This window comes from Melopsittacus undulatus, chromosome 1 (genome assembly GCF_012275295.1).
Source record: "Melopsittacus undulatus isolate bMelUnd1 chromosome 1, bMelUnd1.mat.Z, whole genome shotgun sequence".
NCBI classification, from domain to species: Eukaryota; Metazoa; Chordata; class Aves; order Psittaciformes; family Psittaculidae; genus Melopsittacus; species Melopsittacus undulatus.
This window is the reverse complement of record NC_047527.1, coordinates 152,703,322-152,720,619: the sequence shown is the minus strand read 5'-3', so window position 1 is coordinate 152,720,619 and position 17,298 is coordinate 152,703,322. Positions and strand designations below refer to the sequence as shown.

The window sequence follows — 17,298 nt, the reverse complement described above, 5'->3', positions numbered from 1 at the left end:
AGTTCATGGTGTAACAACACCACTGGATTTGATGCCTCGGTAGTAGGAGAGGAAGGAAGATCAGAGGAAAGGTAGGGCTCCACTGAAGGATTACACCTTTTAAAGCATTGAACAAAAGGACAACATCTTTTGGTGTTTTACAGCTTTGTAGTCCCAAAGACAGGTCAATCTTCCAGCCAGGAGAAATGGTGGAAGCACATCAAAACCAGCCTCTGCACAGCATGGCACAACATCTTTTCTGCTCAATACGTTGAGGTCTGACTAGTCCCTGCGTTAGTAAAGGAAAACTTGACAACAAAGATAATATGCACTGACTGAAAACCAGAGCTGGATTTTCCATCACCACCCCCAAAGCAGACATCCTTTACATGCAGTGTTGCCTACATGAGCAGTAGAATGTCGGTACAGAAAGGGAATTTCAGTGTATTTTACATGAAACCAGTGAGCTTTCCCATAGTCAGCACTAACTAATTCCTAGCAGCTAGTGTGCAGGTCACTGCTGCAGGAAAACTCTGCCTGTTCCTTTTGACAGTGGCATTCTGACAAACATGCAACGTTCAAAAGCACAGCACTATGGGAACCGCCTGGAAAACAGCCCAGAGCAGGGCAGGAGGTGGAGCTGAAGTCCAGAGGGGTGCAGGTCCCCATGCTCAGGGGTGTGCTATTCACAGGGTTCCTGCAAGGAAACAGGCTGACAAGGTTTTCTCTCATGAGCAAGTCCTTTACAAGATGCTGCTGTGCACCTAATGAAGCAGCTTCCTGCACCCTGACTGCTGCTCCTGCCTAATCACACTGTATCATAAATAACGTTGGGGAAGGCCTTTTAGTTTGCCTTTTCTCCATCCCTTCCTCCCAACCATCTCAATAACACATTCATCAGGCAGGACACTAAAGGGAAAACACGACCAAGCTCAGGGCCTCAGTAAAGTCCAGAGGTTTTTCATACACTGCTGAAGTTCAATAAGCAGTTACTTGTATTGTAAGTGGATGTGAGCAGAAGTTCAATAAGCAGATACACATGTATTGTAAGGCAGGATGGTTTGGGCTGTCTCAGAAATCCCATCTCTCTGGAAGGGGCCTTCCCCCTTCTTGTCCCTGCTACCCAAACCAGTTGTTGCATTTCTGACATCTGTTCTTTCCTCTGGCATCCCTTGTATTTCTCATTGCCCAAGCAGCACTCTGCTCACTGCAGTCATGCAACTCATATTCCAAGGTACCAGTTGCCCTAGTATATCTATATTTAGCTAGAGCAGGAAATGCCTACGAAAGAGAATTGAGGGGAAATGGAGATTCTTCTGTGTCCTTTCACTGATGGTTTGCTTTGAGGACAGGCCATGATTATATGCACCTCTTTTCACCCACAGATCTAAAGGTGCTTTATTCACGGGTGGGCAAATAACACTAGTGGCCCCTTTTACAAAAGGCTTAAAGTGGCACTTCCAAAGGAGTTACTCTGCTCCCACTGAATTCCATGAAGGTCTGGATGCATATTTGGAGGACTGCCTTGAATTCCCTGCCACTGACATCCACCTGAAGCTCAGGATAAGTCAATGGCAGAGCTCTGAACCCCAATCTTCTCACCAAGCCCCCAGGCTTGCATTTGTGCATGTGTTCTCAAACCCCAGTCTGTCTGGCAGCCTCAACTGTGGGGTCACGCTGTGCCTGGTTAACTACTGAATAGCTACTAACCTTAGTACGTGGTGGGAGTGAGGGAAAAATAGCATACAAATACTTTGTAATAGAACTAAACCTCTTCTGCATCTCTTGTATTATTTGGCAAGTCCGGAACAAGTAACAGGCAATGCAGGAATGTATTTAAGTCAAAGTAAGCAATCCATATCTTTTGATAAACTACATTCTATATTAATGCTCATTCACCTTTAATACACATGAAAATCCAATTTTCTATGTAGAAAATTCTTTATTCTCAGTGCTGCCTGGTCATGCTTTGGTTCAGCAGCAGGGCTCAATACATTCAGTTCCCAGCAAAGTGAGAGGGACAAGAAGGCTCAGCTTTCTGCAGCACCAACCTCATGCATCCCCTGGCGCACCTGACCCCACAGGTCCCATTTGAACACAGTCCCGCTGGCTTTGGTGGGCATTTTGCAGGGGTGAGGGCTGCTGAAGGGCCCCCAGCTGTCCAGCACTTGCAGTCTGGTGTGGAAGTCACCCACATGACATACGGCATTCCAACAAAAGGGTGAGTTAGTGAATACAGAAAATAATATATCTACATAAATCACAGTAGTGTGTTTTTGCAACCATATTAACTCTCAGCTCCTCATGAACAATCCAACTGATACGCACAGAAAGGTAGCAGAGTGCAGTAAATATTTCAACATCCTTTATGCAATTACAAGCAGTGGATCTTTGTCTGTCCTCATTGCAGGACTTCCTGCCTATCCTGCTGCCACCCAGAGCCCAGTTCTCCACTGAGCCATCTGAAGTCAATCCTCAGCTGGTTCAGGTTGCATCTGCACCTCTGCCATGTGTCCCTCACCCCATGCAAGGCGTCTGCAGCTGCAGGTCCTCCCTCAGCTCCCATTCATGTCCACCCCTGTCCCCTCCCCTCTGTTGTGCCAGCACTCATCTGTGAAGCCACTCGCTGAACCAGGTGGGACAGATCCAGCTGGAAAACTGCCTGTCCATAAGAATACATGGGGTTATTTCCCAACCAGACCATGCCTGGGGCTGGTGTGTGTGCATGCAACGGGTGCAAGTGGCCAGCAAACCTGAACAGCAGGACTTTGCCTCCAGCTTGCACTACTGTAAACTATGTCTTGCATTACATTACAGCAGAGTAAAGTCAGCCCCTACTTGAATGAGCCACAACCAAAGGATTGGATGCTGTGAACAGAAAGGTTCTCCCGAAGCAAGGCTCTGTTTAAGATTATGGCATCTGGTTTAGCTGGGGAGGAAAGAGAAACTTAGGGACTTAAAGCATGGATGGAAACCACTGGTCTTTCTTACACTTTATTTTAGTAAGCAAAAAGCCTATTGCTGCTGTACAGTGTTATACAATGAACTGCCATAGTTCTCATGTCACTAGTCCATAGAAAATGTGCTGTGACTACCATGTTTATGCCTGCATGCCAAAAGAATGTACAAAGTTGCTCTAAGCTCTGTTTCTCTTCCACTTCTTTTTGATAGTCTTAAACTCTGACTTTTACAGCGTTGCAGACACTTCTGTGCACACTTCCATACCACCCAGGTTACGGAAGGTCTTTGCCCCAGTTTAAAAGACTCAAGTGCTGTGCATCTCTTAAGCCATCATTAGAAATGTAAACCACTAAGAAAACTTGCTCTCTTCAGTAATCTTACAAAGAAAAGTCTTCAACAAACCTACTGCAAAGGAGACATTGCCAACAATAGGGTTTTCAGAATGGTCCAAGCTGTTTCTAGAAGTTGTCCAAGCATTTTCTCTTTGCTCACATGTTGCTTTATAAAGCTAATACTGTATAAAAGGGCTTTTAGAAGCATGTGACCTTCATTTGTTTTTAAAAATCAGAAAAAGGAGTAAATTTAGAAACATTTTGCTCAATTATGGAAAACGTCTGTATTACAACAGGATCTCCTCCACTTCTCATATGCACAGTACAAAAGGCAAGTAAATAAAGAGACCCTGCATCTTCACAGTCTGGTACTCATCCAAGTCACTAAAATCTATGCAAAGTAGGTACAAAATACAAGGGGTCTTCCCCTGTAGACCAAGACCCCACCAAACCCCTCTGGGGAAAAAGTTCCCAGCTAAATAAAACCTCACTAGTTTTCGTATCAGCCAAGGTAGTAGCAGTATTTTAGCTCCCCTCCAATGAGATGTAAATGCCTGGACCAGCTCAAAGGCCCAGGGAGAAGAACAGGTCTGGCATTTTAAGAGCCAGGTGCTGGTTTATACCCTTATGGCTTCAAAGTTAAGTTGCACTTCAGTTCATGACGCCACGAGGTTGGAGATATAATTTAGCAGTGTATTAAAAAAGCGCAAAGCTTGAAGTTGGTTGTCATGCAGAGGTGGGATAGGCGATGGCTGTTTTAGATTGATTTGTATGAAAGCAGCATTTGGCTTTGGATCATAAGGTGTTGGAGGACCAGGGATGGTTACAACTGCTGATACTTATTCCCAGTCAGTAATTCAGCACTTGCAAACTCAGGTGTCAGTAAACCAACATCCCTATGTCTGACACCAATACTCCCCTGGGTTTCCTGCTTCCTGTTGTTTTTGTTAAGCCTTCATGTGCACTTCTGCAGTGCCAACCACTATTAAACTAGCAGTTTTTAGGAGAAATCTCTCCAAGTTTGGTGCTTTGTCAAAAACCCTGTTTAGCTAAAAACAAAAGCGCAGGTGGTGTTTGCTCGCTGCACTGCTGCCTCGGAAAGGTCACTGGTGAGGACTCAGCCCTCTCACCGCACGCTTCCCCCATCCTCAGTACTCTACATTCATGTCAGTGAATGCTACTCTCGGACACAAATCGAAGAGACAAGTCAGCGACAAAACTACTTCTAGGCTGATAACGGCAGGATGCTACCAAGACAACTCCATAGAAAACCCACTGAAGCAGGAGCAAAATTCAGGTCACTTCTTAGCAAAGCTCATCACAGATTATTGTTATTATTATTATTAAATTCTTTTAAACCATTTTGTAAAACCTTTATCCTGGGAGCCAGATATCCCCATGTGATGTGCTAGTTCGAACACGCTAACGTGGGACCACCTGACCCCACCTGGTACCAAAGGCTTCTGAATTCTTTTAGCTTCTTAGGAAATCACTGCTGACTGACACCCATCTGTTGGTGATCGGCTTCTGGTTCCTCTTCTTCCACATCTGCGTTGTATTCTTCAAATGCATCATCATCAACATCTGGAAGACCAAGTAACTACAAAGAAGAGAAAATACTGTGTAACAGTGAATTACACACTCATGCAGCCTCACTAGAAATCTTCATACAACACCTAGGTGCCACTTGAAAGCCTCAAACCCCACAACTTTCTTATTGCATAACAATTGTGACTCACATCTTCCTTTCCCTCCTGTGGTATAGAAAGATTGGAAAATGCATCCTCACACCAAAGTTAGTGCTCAGAGACTGGAAGATAAATAAAACTAAAGCAAAGCACTTGCGAAAAGCTTTGCCTTCTTCCCTGAGGTCATATCACCAGTTGTTGAGTGTTTAGACTTGGCAGTGGTTTCACTTCAGAGAGAACCATGGTAATACTGTAGCAGTAATTGTCTTGGTTTAAGATTGTGCTTGGAAACCATATGAAAGTCAAAGAAGAAAGCATCCTCATGCAGAACGTGCTAGCATGGCATAGGCAGAGTCTCTAAAATCCAAGATCCCATCATGTTAAGTGCATCTCTTTAAACCCTCCCCTCCATCACACAAAGCCCAGCATGTTGGGTGAAACCCTTGCCATGAAAAACACTATGAATTGAACTCAAATTTGTCTCAGTCCCTTCAGATTTCTGCAAATTAGATTGGGGCTTGTGAAGAGCTGCCAGCCTATCTTCCTCAGGTAATGTCTGGATGCCTCCACCTGATGGATCTGATCACTGCAATGGCACTTGTTTGCCATAGGAAAAAGAGCAAATATTGATATGTGAACTTCTCCCCCTCCTCTAAAGGGTTGCCAAGCCAAAAGAAGTCAGAAAGACAGATAAACCAAGTAACAGTCAAAATAATGCACCTGTTGTGTAAATCTCATATTAGAATCCTACACTAGCAGCTACTAATAGCCACAAAGCAAAAAGCATGTATTCTTCACTGTCACTGTGAGAAAACCAGGCTGTTTTAGTTGCAGGGTTTCTTTGGCAGGGAAATGGAAGGAGAATTTGCTGACTAAACCCGCTCCTTCCCAGTTTAAAAATACTCATGGAGAGACCCCGAGCTAAAACCATTCTTGTTTTCCGAGCAGAACAAAGAGTAAATACTCCTATGCATGCATATTCTTCGAATCAAATGCTTAACTGAATGTGAAACTACTTGGTTCACTTTTAGCATGCGGGGGTTTTGCTTCATGTTGAAGCTAAAATTAAACTCCTCCATTTTCAAAAGGCAAAAGCAAGGCCTCTAGGCTTCCTTATCCCCCAGTATTAGTTTTGCTAAACTGACTCAGTGTATTCTAATAAAAAGTGAGTGTTGGATTGCTCTGGTTTTATCACCTGGCAGAAAGAGATCTGATCACATTTGGTTTTGCCCAGCCCTGGTTATAATTCCTCCTTGATTTCCAGGGAAACGAGCCAAAGGGTCTTCATTTTATGGGATACCATAAGCCTTTCCCATGCAAAAATTAGTACAGAAACCACAAAATACACAAGAAACATAAAGAAAATGCATGTTTAGTGTGAGATGTCCCTGCTCATGGCAGGGAGTTGGAACTGGATGATCTTAGGGTCCTTTCCAACCCTAACTATTCTATGATTCTATGACTCTATGAATTCAGTGAATATGGCATAAATGGCTTTTACACTGCAGATTCCCCAGTTCAGACATAGGCTTTTGAGACTGAAGGTGAGTTCAATGCCCTTGCAATTTGCTACTGCAACTCCTGTTTTGGTTCTCTGTGAACTCTGCCAGTTGGTGTGATGCCCCTCAGGCATTTGTCATTTCTGATTTGTCTTTCTTTCTTAACTCTTTCAAAGTACCCTGACTTTACAGATAACCCAGGAGGTTTTAAGTCGTGAAGGCAGTGACACTGCCTCCCACCAAAAGCTGATGCACAAGCATGCTGAAAATTAAACCCAGTACAGGAGTGACTTTAACAGTCTACATGATGCTACACTAAATATAGCGTGGTTCTGTTGCATCCTGATGTGAAGGGCTTAGTCACGAGGCAGATGTGCTTACAAGCACCAGCATGGCCACCTCTGGCACCAGAGAGACAAGAGGTCAGAGAAGCTGGGATGCTCTGAGGCAAATAGTGATATTTGAGCCTACTGCTATTGGTAACACATGCATGTACCTGTGTGGTGTCTGGTACTTTTGGATGCTCCCTAAGTAGATAAGTTATATGCCAGAGTTTTGTGGAAATCAACCCAGGAAGGCAGTAATGGGTAGAGACAACATGCCCCCACACACACTTTCAGTAAAGAAACAGCTTGATCTTGCCTACAGCAGGATTTAGAAGCACTGTTTAGCTGCTGCAGGTTAACCAACACTTTTTAAAGGCATTGTCCAAATAAATATCCTGCCCTGGCACCGTGTTTATGCCCATAAAGCATAAGGGAGAGATGCTTGAGAGCAGTGAGGGCTGAGAAGCAGCCCCCAGACCACCCTCTGCCTCCTGCACACAGGAAACAGCAGGGAGCAGAGGGAAATCTCTGTCTCTCACTGAGAGGGATGCCAATTGCTGGGCATCCTTAATCTCACCTCCAAAACACTGGGGCCAGCAGCATGAGCAGCCAATCCTTTCCCACACTGTAGCCCCAGAAGAGATGACTCTCACCTTCAGTTTTACCTAAACTATCATTTTTCAACTTGCAATTTGCCAGACTGGTCTCTGACAGCAGACTTGGTTGTGGCAGTGGAGGAGAACTGCCCTTCTATTGCTCTTTTACCTCCATGCTGACAATAAGGTGGTTTCATTAGCCCAGCAGAGAAAGGATGGGAGACAACACAAAGTAACACTAAGGAAATAATTTTCCAACACTGAAGAAAAGTGGGTTTGTTATAGCCAAATAATTGGTTTTATACCTCTATTGTAACATCCTTCACTTTAAAAATGTCACTACATTCCTTAGATTTGTCTGCACACACCCATACCTCAAACGACCTGGCTCTGTTATGCTGATGCAAATCTCTCCCTACTGAGTCAATGGAGAACCTGAGAAACTTCATCTTTGTGCTGTATCCAAGAAAAAGAGAAGCACTTGGCTACAGACTGAAAGAGGACTCTGACACTCGAGGATGCAGTTTTTGAACAGACAAAAGCATAATGAAATGGAACAGCCAGGAAGCAAAACCGGAAAGATGCAGCTTCTAAATGAAGGAGTTTTTCACAGAAGCATAACTAATGATGAGAAGAAAATGTGTCCAGGGGTGTTGTATCCTTTAAAGTCACCTGAAGACTTTACATCAAGACCAGGTGTCTTTGGAAAAGACACAGTACAGCTCGACTAAAATCTATGCGCTTGGTGGTGGGAACGATGGGGTGAAATGTGATGGATTAAGGAGGGACCCAGGCTATAGGAGCATATTGGTTCCCCTTCCTTTGAACCTTTTTATTCTGAGGAGTAACTTTACTTGGTTTGACTGAAGCAAATATCTCAGGAACTTGAGCTACGCCAAAATAAACGTGGTTTAAATGAAATAAGTGATCTGCACTGATTTAATTAAGTCTTTTTGATGTCCTCTTTAGTTAAACCAATGGAAGTTTCTCCTCAAAGACACAGCTTTTCTGAGCAGGAGAAAACAGCTCTGAAGATCCAAGAGCCGAATACTGTTCTGGGAAACATATTTATACTTTTGTATGTTTTCACAATTACAAGCAGCTGTCCTGACAGATCAGATTTCCAGTCCCTTCTAAGAAAAGTGTGCATCTGTTCCATTTATTTCCAGTCTCTCAAAGGATTCTTTAAAACGATGCTCTTTTATGTCAACCAGCTGCGGTGGTCCGTGGCAAGGCAACGCAAGGGATTAACACAGGGAGGGCCAGTGTTTTCATATCAGAGCTCCAGGCCCTCCCTTTTGCTCTGAATACTTGGGAGTATAAATATGTCCATCAGTCAGCCTTCCTATGGACATCATGGGAGCATGGTTCTGGCAACAGACTTCCACCCTGCTTTGCACCAGCCCCAGGCACTCAAAAGGAGAGGCTGTGTAAGCATGAAGGACAACAGCCAGCCAAATTCACCTCCTGAGAAAACCCAGGCTTTGACCCAAATCTTGGTGTTAAACGAGGACACAGAAAGCTGAATAGCAGCAAACCAGACAACTACAAACCCACTCCCCACAAAACCCAGCTTCTGCTCTAAATTCCTCTCAAGCAGCGACCACACTGGTGTTTGTGAATGCCAAGTGGTAACCATCCCAACAGCAAAATCTGGACCACCTGGGAGAAACCTTAAAATGAAAGAGACTACTGAGGAGGGACTGTACTTCCCATGGGTTTACTCTTTCTACTCAGATCCTTGCAGAACTGAGCAATTCCAGTGCCAGGAAACAACTGCTGCAAAGTCCCATGGCGCTGACTCGCATCCTGCTCCTCAGAGTCAGCACCGCACCAGCAGGATGTGACCACCACCGGCTGCCACACCAGTTGGTCTCCCACCCCATGTGGGAATCTCAGCCTCGGAAACACAGACGTGGAAATAAAAGGGCACTTGGCTTCCAAGAAACAACTTCCAATTGCCTCGTAGTAGCTTATGTGCTAACAGCCCTGCACCCTGACAGCTGACTGGAGATGTAAGCCCTGCAGAATAAAACCACTTGTTCCATCTAGTGCTACACTATTGAACATCAAAGGTACCTATCAATATTTAGAAGTAAAAAAGAGGCACTTACGGGTCTGAAGGATTTGAAGACTTTTTCCAGTATTTCATGGAGTGTCTTTTTCCCACAGGAAGAGATGTAATCCTGTGCGAGCTGCAGGAAAGGTAAGCAGTCCTCACTTTCACTCCACACGTGCTGAAAGCCAACAGCAACACAAGAAAGAAAAGGCATTAACAGGAATTCCACATGATTTTATATGGTGATATGTTGTGAACATCTGCCACAGCACAGCCTGCACTGGGAACAGGACCTGCAGGCTGCTTCAGAAGCTGCGCTTCTGAGAAGGAACCTTGATTTTATTAACATGAATACATCAGAAGGCAGGGAAATTGATCCAGAAGAGAAAAGGTCTTATGACAGCACCAGCAACTGAGGGTACAGACACCTTGTGCACAAGCATTTTATTAGTAAAGGTGTTTTTGTTTCACATCAGCCCCACTCAGACCTGGAAGTCACTTTGGGTTTTCTCCTCTTCTGCATCATCTTCTACAATAAAGCCTTCTGGAAGAGCTAAAGCATCTCTTTGTCTTCCTGGGATTAGTGGAATTGTGATGTGACCCTGGAGGTGGAACTTGATGTGTAATTCTCTTGATGATGCAGAAGAAAACATGCAAAATATACCCACAGGTTCCACACAAAGCTGAGGAAGAGCCATTCGGGCACTCACAACATCCAACACCTCATGCCTCCCTCCCTGTTTTGAAGTTTATTTCTCCTAGATTTGAATCTTCTCTTCCTGGGCAAGCACATTTAAACTCACGTAGGATATTCCTCTTGCTTTGGAGATACTGGTTCCTCAGCCTGGCTCTGCAGAGCCTCTACCAATATTGATGCTTATTCTCCTGCTATGAGGTTGTTTGAAACACAGCTGGTGAGACATGGTGGGAGCCACAGGCAACAATGCTTCTTGCACAGAAGGGCAGCACGCAGCTCAAGCTAATGCATACTTTTAAAGACCTTCCTTTTGAAGGCTTCATGCATGGGACTGTCTTAGACTGCCTGCTACACATGGAAAGCACAATACTGCAAAACCCATTTGAGACTCGTACCTCTATTTCTGCACAGCAGCTCTTTTCCCAAAAGTGATGTGTGGCTTTTTATGGTCCTATAAACAGTAGATTATGCTTAAACAAGGAATGAGCAGGGTCTCTGTAAAGCTTAAGTAACATTCAGGGGAAGAGTCAGAATGACAGATGTTTCAATCCCTAACATAAGGCTTATGTGTTACCTTCCTGTTCTGCAGTGAATACCTGGGATGCAGCTTTACACTTCTCAAAAGGAAAACACTACTTAACATCACCTAAGCTGCATCTTTAACACAAAAACTGCAACTGCTTTGCTATGAACCTCACCTGACCTACATTTTCTTTGCTGCTTGTTGCATTTTGCAAGCATAAACATAGTGAAATGTTTTGTTATGAATAGAGCCCTGCCTTATTGAGTAGGTTCTGCTCTTTCCATATAAGCAGAGTCATCTCTTAACCAGTCTGGAAATAAAAAGAAGTTCTTTACAGTCTTGCCAACTCCCAAAGGCACATACCACAAGTCTCATGATACTTCATGCCATCTTAGAGTCATGGGCCTTATACTCCTATAAATATACAACCAAATTTCAGCTTCTGTTAAAGCAAACAAACAAACAAAGTCTGCTCTTTGAGACTTCTATGGCCTAAAAAGGCAGACAATCCACAAAGTGAACTCAAACAAACCCTCTTTAAAATATCAAATGAACACTTTCAAATAACAACATTTTAAGAACAGCCTCAAGATTTTGGCATTCTGGCCCATGATTTCTTAATGCTTGTGTCAGCAATAACCATTTAGCTACTTCTCATCTCTGCATCCAACTTAAGAGCTGGATGCTGCAGCTCAGCTATACCTGTTGCAATTGTTTGTATGTATAAAATGATTATGACTGCTAAGATCCTAATTCTTCTTTAAATTATGGCTTCTTTTGACTAGCAGAGCCACACACAGCATCTTCCACACAAATGAAAATCAAGCCATGCCCTTTTATAAGTAACAGCTAATTTCTTCCCCAAGAAAAGTTAGCTCCATGTTGTCCTATCATGTTTTTAGTCTCTCAAGCTGCATTTAGGACTTTGTCTCACATGCCCTAAGTGCATGCACCTCATTCTGAAATCCGGAATTCCATCTTCTTCCCAAGAAAACCTGTGAATAGCATGAATCATAGAATCAATCATACAGCCACAGAAAGGTTTGTGTTGGAAAGGACCTTGAGATCATCCAGTTCCAACCCCTTGCCATGGGCAGGGATGCCTCACACCAGACCATGGTGCATTCACCACTTCCCTGGGCACCCTGTGCCAGTGCCTCTGCACCCTCACAGTAAAAACCTCCTTCTTTATACCTAACCTGAACTTCCCATTTCAGTTTTATCCCATCATCCCATGTCCTGTTGCTACAAATCATGGTTGATCAGCACCTACACACAGCACATAGCTGAAGCAATTCATGGGCTTACATCTGGAGGGGTTTGCTTTCCCTCATGCCTTCAGATGATTCAGTGCTGCTGAATGACAAAGCTGCTTGCTAGACCACCTCTTTCTAACCAGCCCACCTATTGAGCGTAGCAGGATTTCTTTGTGGGGATAATTTGACTTGCCAGAAATAGTCAAACTCACTGACTCTGTTCTAAAATACATGGAAATCTTGCATCAAGGTGACACCATATATTTATTTGCCTTATGGGTTACTTTGAACACCAGCAATAACACGGTGACAAAACAAATTGCAGTCTACATCGCTGCAACCCTCACCCCTATTGATTATGGCTATACAATCCAATTAACTGCTTAACAACACCATGAGCCTCAGCAGCTAAATTATACATAGTTCAGCTATCTAAAACGCTGATTCAGGGCATTTTAGAGTCCAGGTGCTACTGAAAATGCCAGCAGGCATCTAGAAGGGTCTTCGGCATCCTTGGCATATTAAAAACATAGCCCATTTAATTCAGGAAATTAAAATTCTAGGATTGCTGTCATCTGGAATCTCTGATTTTATACAAAATTCAGAGTTATTCTCCATGGCAACTTTCCTATGTTTTTTCTCCTCTCTTTTCAGTTCATCGTGCTTATCGTTTCCTACTTACAACTGGGTTATCATAGACTTCTCAGGCACCTCCTACATAGCTTTTGAAGTCACATTGTTATGAAATGAAGACATAAAGAAAGAGAACAAGAATATTGGGCAGTAGATGCTTATTCAATGTAAGGCTCCTTTATGAGAGTCACAGGGTGCAAAAAGGCTCTAAAGTGTGTCACTGTGAATTCTGTTTATAGTTACTCACTTTCCCATTCCATTGTGTTACTGGAGCCATGCAACAAGGCCCAAGTACAAATGGGAATCAGTCCCCTGGCTTGTATTAAGTCCTCTTAAACTTCAGCCTATAATAGCTCATAGAAAGGCATCTTACCTTCTGGAACATTAAAAAAAACAAACAAAGCAATAAATGGCTGCAAAAAAACCCCCAAATAGCCAAGCTGGGAGCAGAAGTTAATTCCCATACTGCGCTAGGAGCAGCAAACTGGATGCTGGTGAATCAGCTCATTTGTGGTCCTTAATCGCACTGAAGGGATACCATCAATGGGAAAAGGACTGAGGATTACATCTACCTGCCTGTCTTTAAAGTATTATCACAAAAAGGGATTCAAGTAATATTGGGAAACACAAACATACAGAAGAAAACCCTGCTTCTGGTTTTCCACTGTTTCCTGTTTCGCACTTGACAGGAGCTGGTCCTTCTGCTCAGTTTTACTCCTGGTGACTCTGAGTCCTACCCACAGCAATCCTGGAATGAAAATATTTGCCAAAACAAAAGAAGGGAAAATGCAGTTGGAAACCCATAGAAATTGCCAAGTGATGGAAACATGGGAATAGGATCTGAAACTGCTTCAGATTTAAGTTGACTAGATTTTGTTTTGAAAGAGTTCACTCTATTATTGAGCAGTGTATAAAGAAACAATACGTGTCTGAGAAAAACAATGAGCTTTCTTTGCATCTTCTGATATCATTAGAATCCAAGCACAGATTTAGCCTAGTCCTGCATTGGGATTCATATGTATCCCTGCCTGATTCCAGCAGGCATGGCCTTTCCTGGGCACAGGCATCTCTAAGAGGCAATGAGTGCCAGTGCTGAGAAGACGAGCGTGCAGTGCTAGTCCCACCGTGGACCAGGATAATCCACACTCAGTGATGCTCCACTGCCATGTCCGGGACTGTGCCTGAAGGTTTCATGTATCCCTGGACAGAAGCATAACTAAACTCCAGACAACTTCTTCCATAATTCAGCACATCAATCTGCCCGACACAATAACTGTCCTGCTCGCTGGGATCTGTGGTCTTGGAGAGTCACTTCACTGCTCTTTGTTTCCATAACCCCATCTGTCGAATGGGTCCATACAGCACTTACCTGTTGGAAAGGGAATCAATGAACATTTGTCAAGCAGATCGAGGGATGAAAGTTGGGAAGGGAAGGAGCTACAGCATTCCTACGGTAACGCTCCGTGCTAGGAGCTACTTGCTCTTTAAACAACGAAATGAAGTCCTTTGGTCGCAGTTAACCGGAGCTTCGCAGGTCACAGACCCCGCGGCGAGCTGCCGCTTGCCGGTGACTCTTCCTGCACTTGTGCTCGCCACCGGGAGGCTCTGGGGGATGGGAACACATCACAAACCCCATCCCAAAGCCACGGGTTTGTTTTACCGGTGCCTTTCCAGCACGAACTTGACGCTCAACTCAGCGACGGGCAGGAAGGAGGAGCGGCGCTGGGTCGGCACCTGCCCCGGTGCCCAAACCGCGGCGGACCCAGTGTGGAGGAGAGACGGGAAGAGGGGGGAGCGCGGCCCTCCTGTCATCCTGACTCCATTTTATTCCTGCCCATTCTCCATTTGCCGTGACAGCCCTGCCAGTCCGCCCGCCCCTGGCCCCGGGAGGATGGATGGATGGATGCATGGATGGATCGGGCTGCGGGGGAGCAGCAGCTGCAGCCCCCGCAGGAGCAATGGGGGATGTTCGCACCCACTCCCCTCACCCGGAGCCCGCAGCGTCTCCGACCGGGGTGATGGGGATGGCGAAGGGGGGGCCCTGCCCGCGGGGCCGCCCCCCACCTGCAGCGGACTCCATTTTGCAGCCGGTGGTGCGCGGTGGGGAGGATCCCCCCTCCCGTCCCCGTAACCCGCGGCACACACGACGGGAGCCCCCGCATCCCTCCGGGGACACGCATGGACGGAGGGGAGCGGGGAGCGAACCAAAGCGGTGCGTGGCTCTCCGCCCGTTGGTGCACACGCACGGATACCCGCACAACGCGTGACCGGTGTGTCCCCCCCCGTTACCCCCCTCTCCGGTCCCCTTTATGGGGCACTCACGAAATTGTCTCCGCAGGCGGCCTCCGGGCAGAGCACGTAGAAGGAGACCCCGGGCTCGGCGTAGAAGTCCATGCGGCGCTCGGTCTCCTCGGCGGCGATGAGCTGGAAGGGTGTGCGGGCGCACCAGCGCTCCGCCGCCTCCGCCAGCGCCTCGAAAGCCATCCCCGGCCCCGGCCCCGGCCCCGGCGCCGCGCTCCTTCGCCCGTGCAACCGGAGAGGCGGAGCAAGGGATGGGGCGGGAGCGCCGCCGCCCGCGATGGGGTTTGCTGCAGGCAACCGGCTCGATGCCTTTTGGCAACTGGAGGGGGGGGGCACCGGGAGAGCGCTGCCGGTAGGGCCCGTGCACCCCGCTGCGTCCCTGCGGCTCCCGGTTCTGCTGGAGCGACCCAAACGGGAGGAGCTGCCCCAACGCAGGGGGACTCGCCCCGTTGGAAGATGTAAGGTTCGTGCCAGTGACACTGGGGACCAAGGGGGTTGTGGACCCGTTCACATTGCTCTGCGCTGGCATATCCGAGTGGTTCTCTGTGTCTAGTAAGGCACATGGGATACAAGAGCTGACCCGCATGTAGAAAGGGCCTTAGATTTGCATCAGTGACTACTGTGCCACAAAGGAAAACAAACCCCAACAGACCTGGGTGGGTCTGTGGACCCTGGAAGCCCAGGATCTCATAGAGATGAGCAGGTAGCACAGAGCACATACATGGCAGTGGGTAGAAGACTTTAGGTGGACAAAAGCAACACTGGTCTTTAAATAATGCCCAGGTGCTGTTGCTTGTGTCCAGAGTGGTGTTCAGTTGTGCTGAAGACCTTGGAGCATCTTCCAGTACCTAAAGGGACTGCAAGAAACCTGGAGAGGGGCTTTGGACAAGGGCCTGTAGGGACAGGCCAAGGGGAATGGCTTGAACCTGCCCAAGAGAGGGGAGACTGAGCTGAGCTCTTAGGCAGAAGCTGTTCCCTGTGAGGGTGCTGAGGCGCTGGCACAGGGTGCCCAGAGAAGCTGTGGCTGCCCCATCCCTGGCAGTGCTCAAGGCCAGGTTGGACACAGGGGCTTGGAGCAACCTGGTCTGGTGTGAGGTGTCCCTGCCCATGGCAGGGGTTGGAACTGAAGAGCTTTCCACCTTTTGCCAGGGGAAAATGAGACAACACTGAGTAGCCAGGAAGGAAATCCTGAACCACTTGCCATTTCCCAAAGGAGGCAGGGTCCTGCAGAAACCCAGATGTGACTGCAGGCTGCCGGGTCTCTAGGAGCTGGAGAGGCTGTGAGCCCTGTGCAGGGCTTTGCAGCTTCATCACTCAGTGTTGGGTGTTTGGTGGTGGGGCTTTTCCCAAATGTATTTACATAATGACCTTGAAAACAGGATATGGAGGAATCCAGCCCTTTCTCCTATAATGTGGCATTGCCAGCTTGTCTGCAGCCACTGGGCAGGTACCTCCCCTGTCACACACTCTGCTGCCAAGGCCAACCCCAACCCCATCAACTCTTTGTGCTTCCCCAAGACTTGGCCTTGTTTCTGTCCTCCCCATGTCCTCCTGGCTGCAGCACCCTGGCCCATAGCAGTAAGGGGAGGTCAAGGCTGCATTGCAAGCAGACACAGTTTCACATAAATGAGGTCTGAGTGTTGACACCTGCAATTTATGTGCGTTTTCAAAGCCCCACATGAATGTCTTTTTAGTCCTTAAACCGTCACTTTGAAGTATGTGCTGTTCATTATCTCCCTTCTGTGGAGTAGGGAAACTGACAGGTTTTGAATGAGATTTTAAATACCTTATTGCAGCATGTGCTGCAAACTCCTTTATCATGTCTGACAGTGTAGCCATTCAAACCAGACAGCCGTGCTTACTTGTTTATTTACATGTGATGGGTCTCTCTGCCTTCCACTTGTACTCCAAAAGCAGCTTATGAAAACAGCCCAGAAAGGATAGTGATTTTGGCAATGCTAGAAAGTAACCTGAGGAAGTGCTGCTTCCAGAGCAAACCATGCTTGGCAGCCCTGGCCATCATGCCGAAGCCAAGGGCTGAGGGATGGCAGTGTGGACATGAGGTGGATGCTGAAAGCAGAAGCACTTGCTGCTCATTGGAGTAGAAGTACAGCAGTGCTGAACTGTGCCTCAGCGTTCCTAAAATACTGTGTAAATCACATGTGTGGTTTTGCTTCTGACTTGCTCCAAATACCCATGAGCATCCATGCCCCAAAGGATGGCCACATAAGAGGAGCAGCTGTCTTCCTGGGAGAGGAGAAGAGGGGAGGTTGAGAAGCTGTCTGTTGTGTCAAGGACAGCTTGTAGAAGGGAAACTGCACCATGGGGAAGGTATTTCCCACTTCTCTATGGGGATGCACTCACATTTCCATCCCCCTCCAGGACACAGAAGTTCCTGCTGCAGTAGTAGGTTCTTCCAGGGACTCAAGATGAGAGACTCTTGCCCAG

At 46.5% G+C, this 17,298-nt stretch overlaps 1 protein-coding gene across 1 annotated transcript; it reads right to left on the bottom strand.

Annotated features, from left to right (window-relative positions):
- Window positions 1-1,901: 1,901 nt before the first annotated feature.
- Window positions 1,902-15,068, bottom strand: MTURN (maturin, neural progenitor differentiation regulator homolog). Its single transcript, XM_034067319.1, has 3 exons — window positions 14,872-15,068; window positions 9,496-9,618; window positions 1,902-4,872 (listed from the first exon to the last, which is right to left on the bottom strand). The coding sequence occupies exons 1-3, from the start codon at window positions 15,031-15,033 to the stop codon at window positions 4,762-4,764; spliced, it is 396 nt and encodes a 131-aa protein (XP_033923210.1). The 5' UTR covers window positions 15,034-15,068; the 3' UTR covers window positions 1,902-4,761.
- Window positions 15,069-17,298: the final 2,230 nt, after the last annotated feature.

Excerpts from the sequence above, each read along its gene's own strand:
- MTURN (XM_034067319.1), bottom strand. The coding sequence starts at position 15,033 with ATGGCTTTCGAGGCGCTGGCGGAGGCGGCGGAGCGCTGGTGCGCCCGC. Across the intron at positions 9,619-14,871 it reads CCGCCTGCGGAGACAATTTC|CACGTGTGGAGTGAAAGTGA; the intron begins GTGAGTGCCCCA and ends GTTGGCTTTCAG. Across the intron at positions 4,873-9,495 it reads TCTTCAAATCCTTCAGACCC|TTACTTGGTCTTCCAGATGT; the intron begins GTAAGTGCCTCT and ends TCTTCTTTGTAG.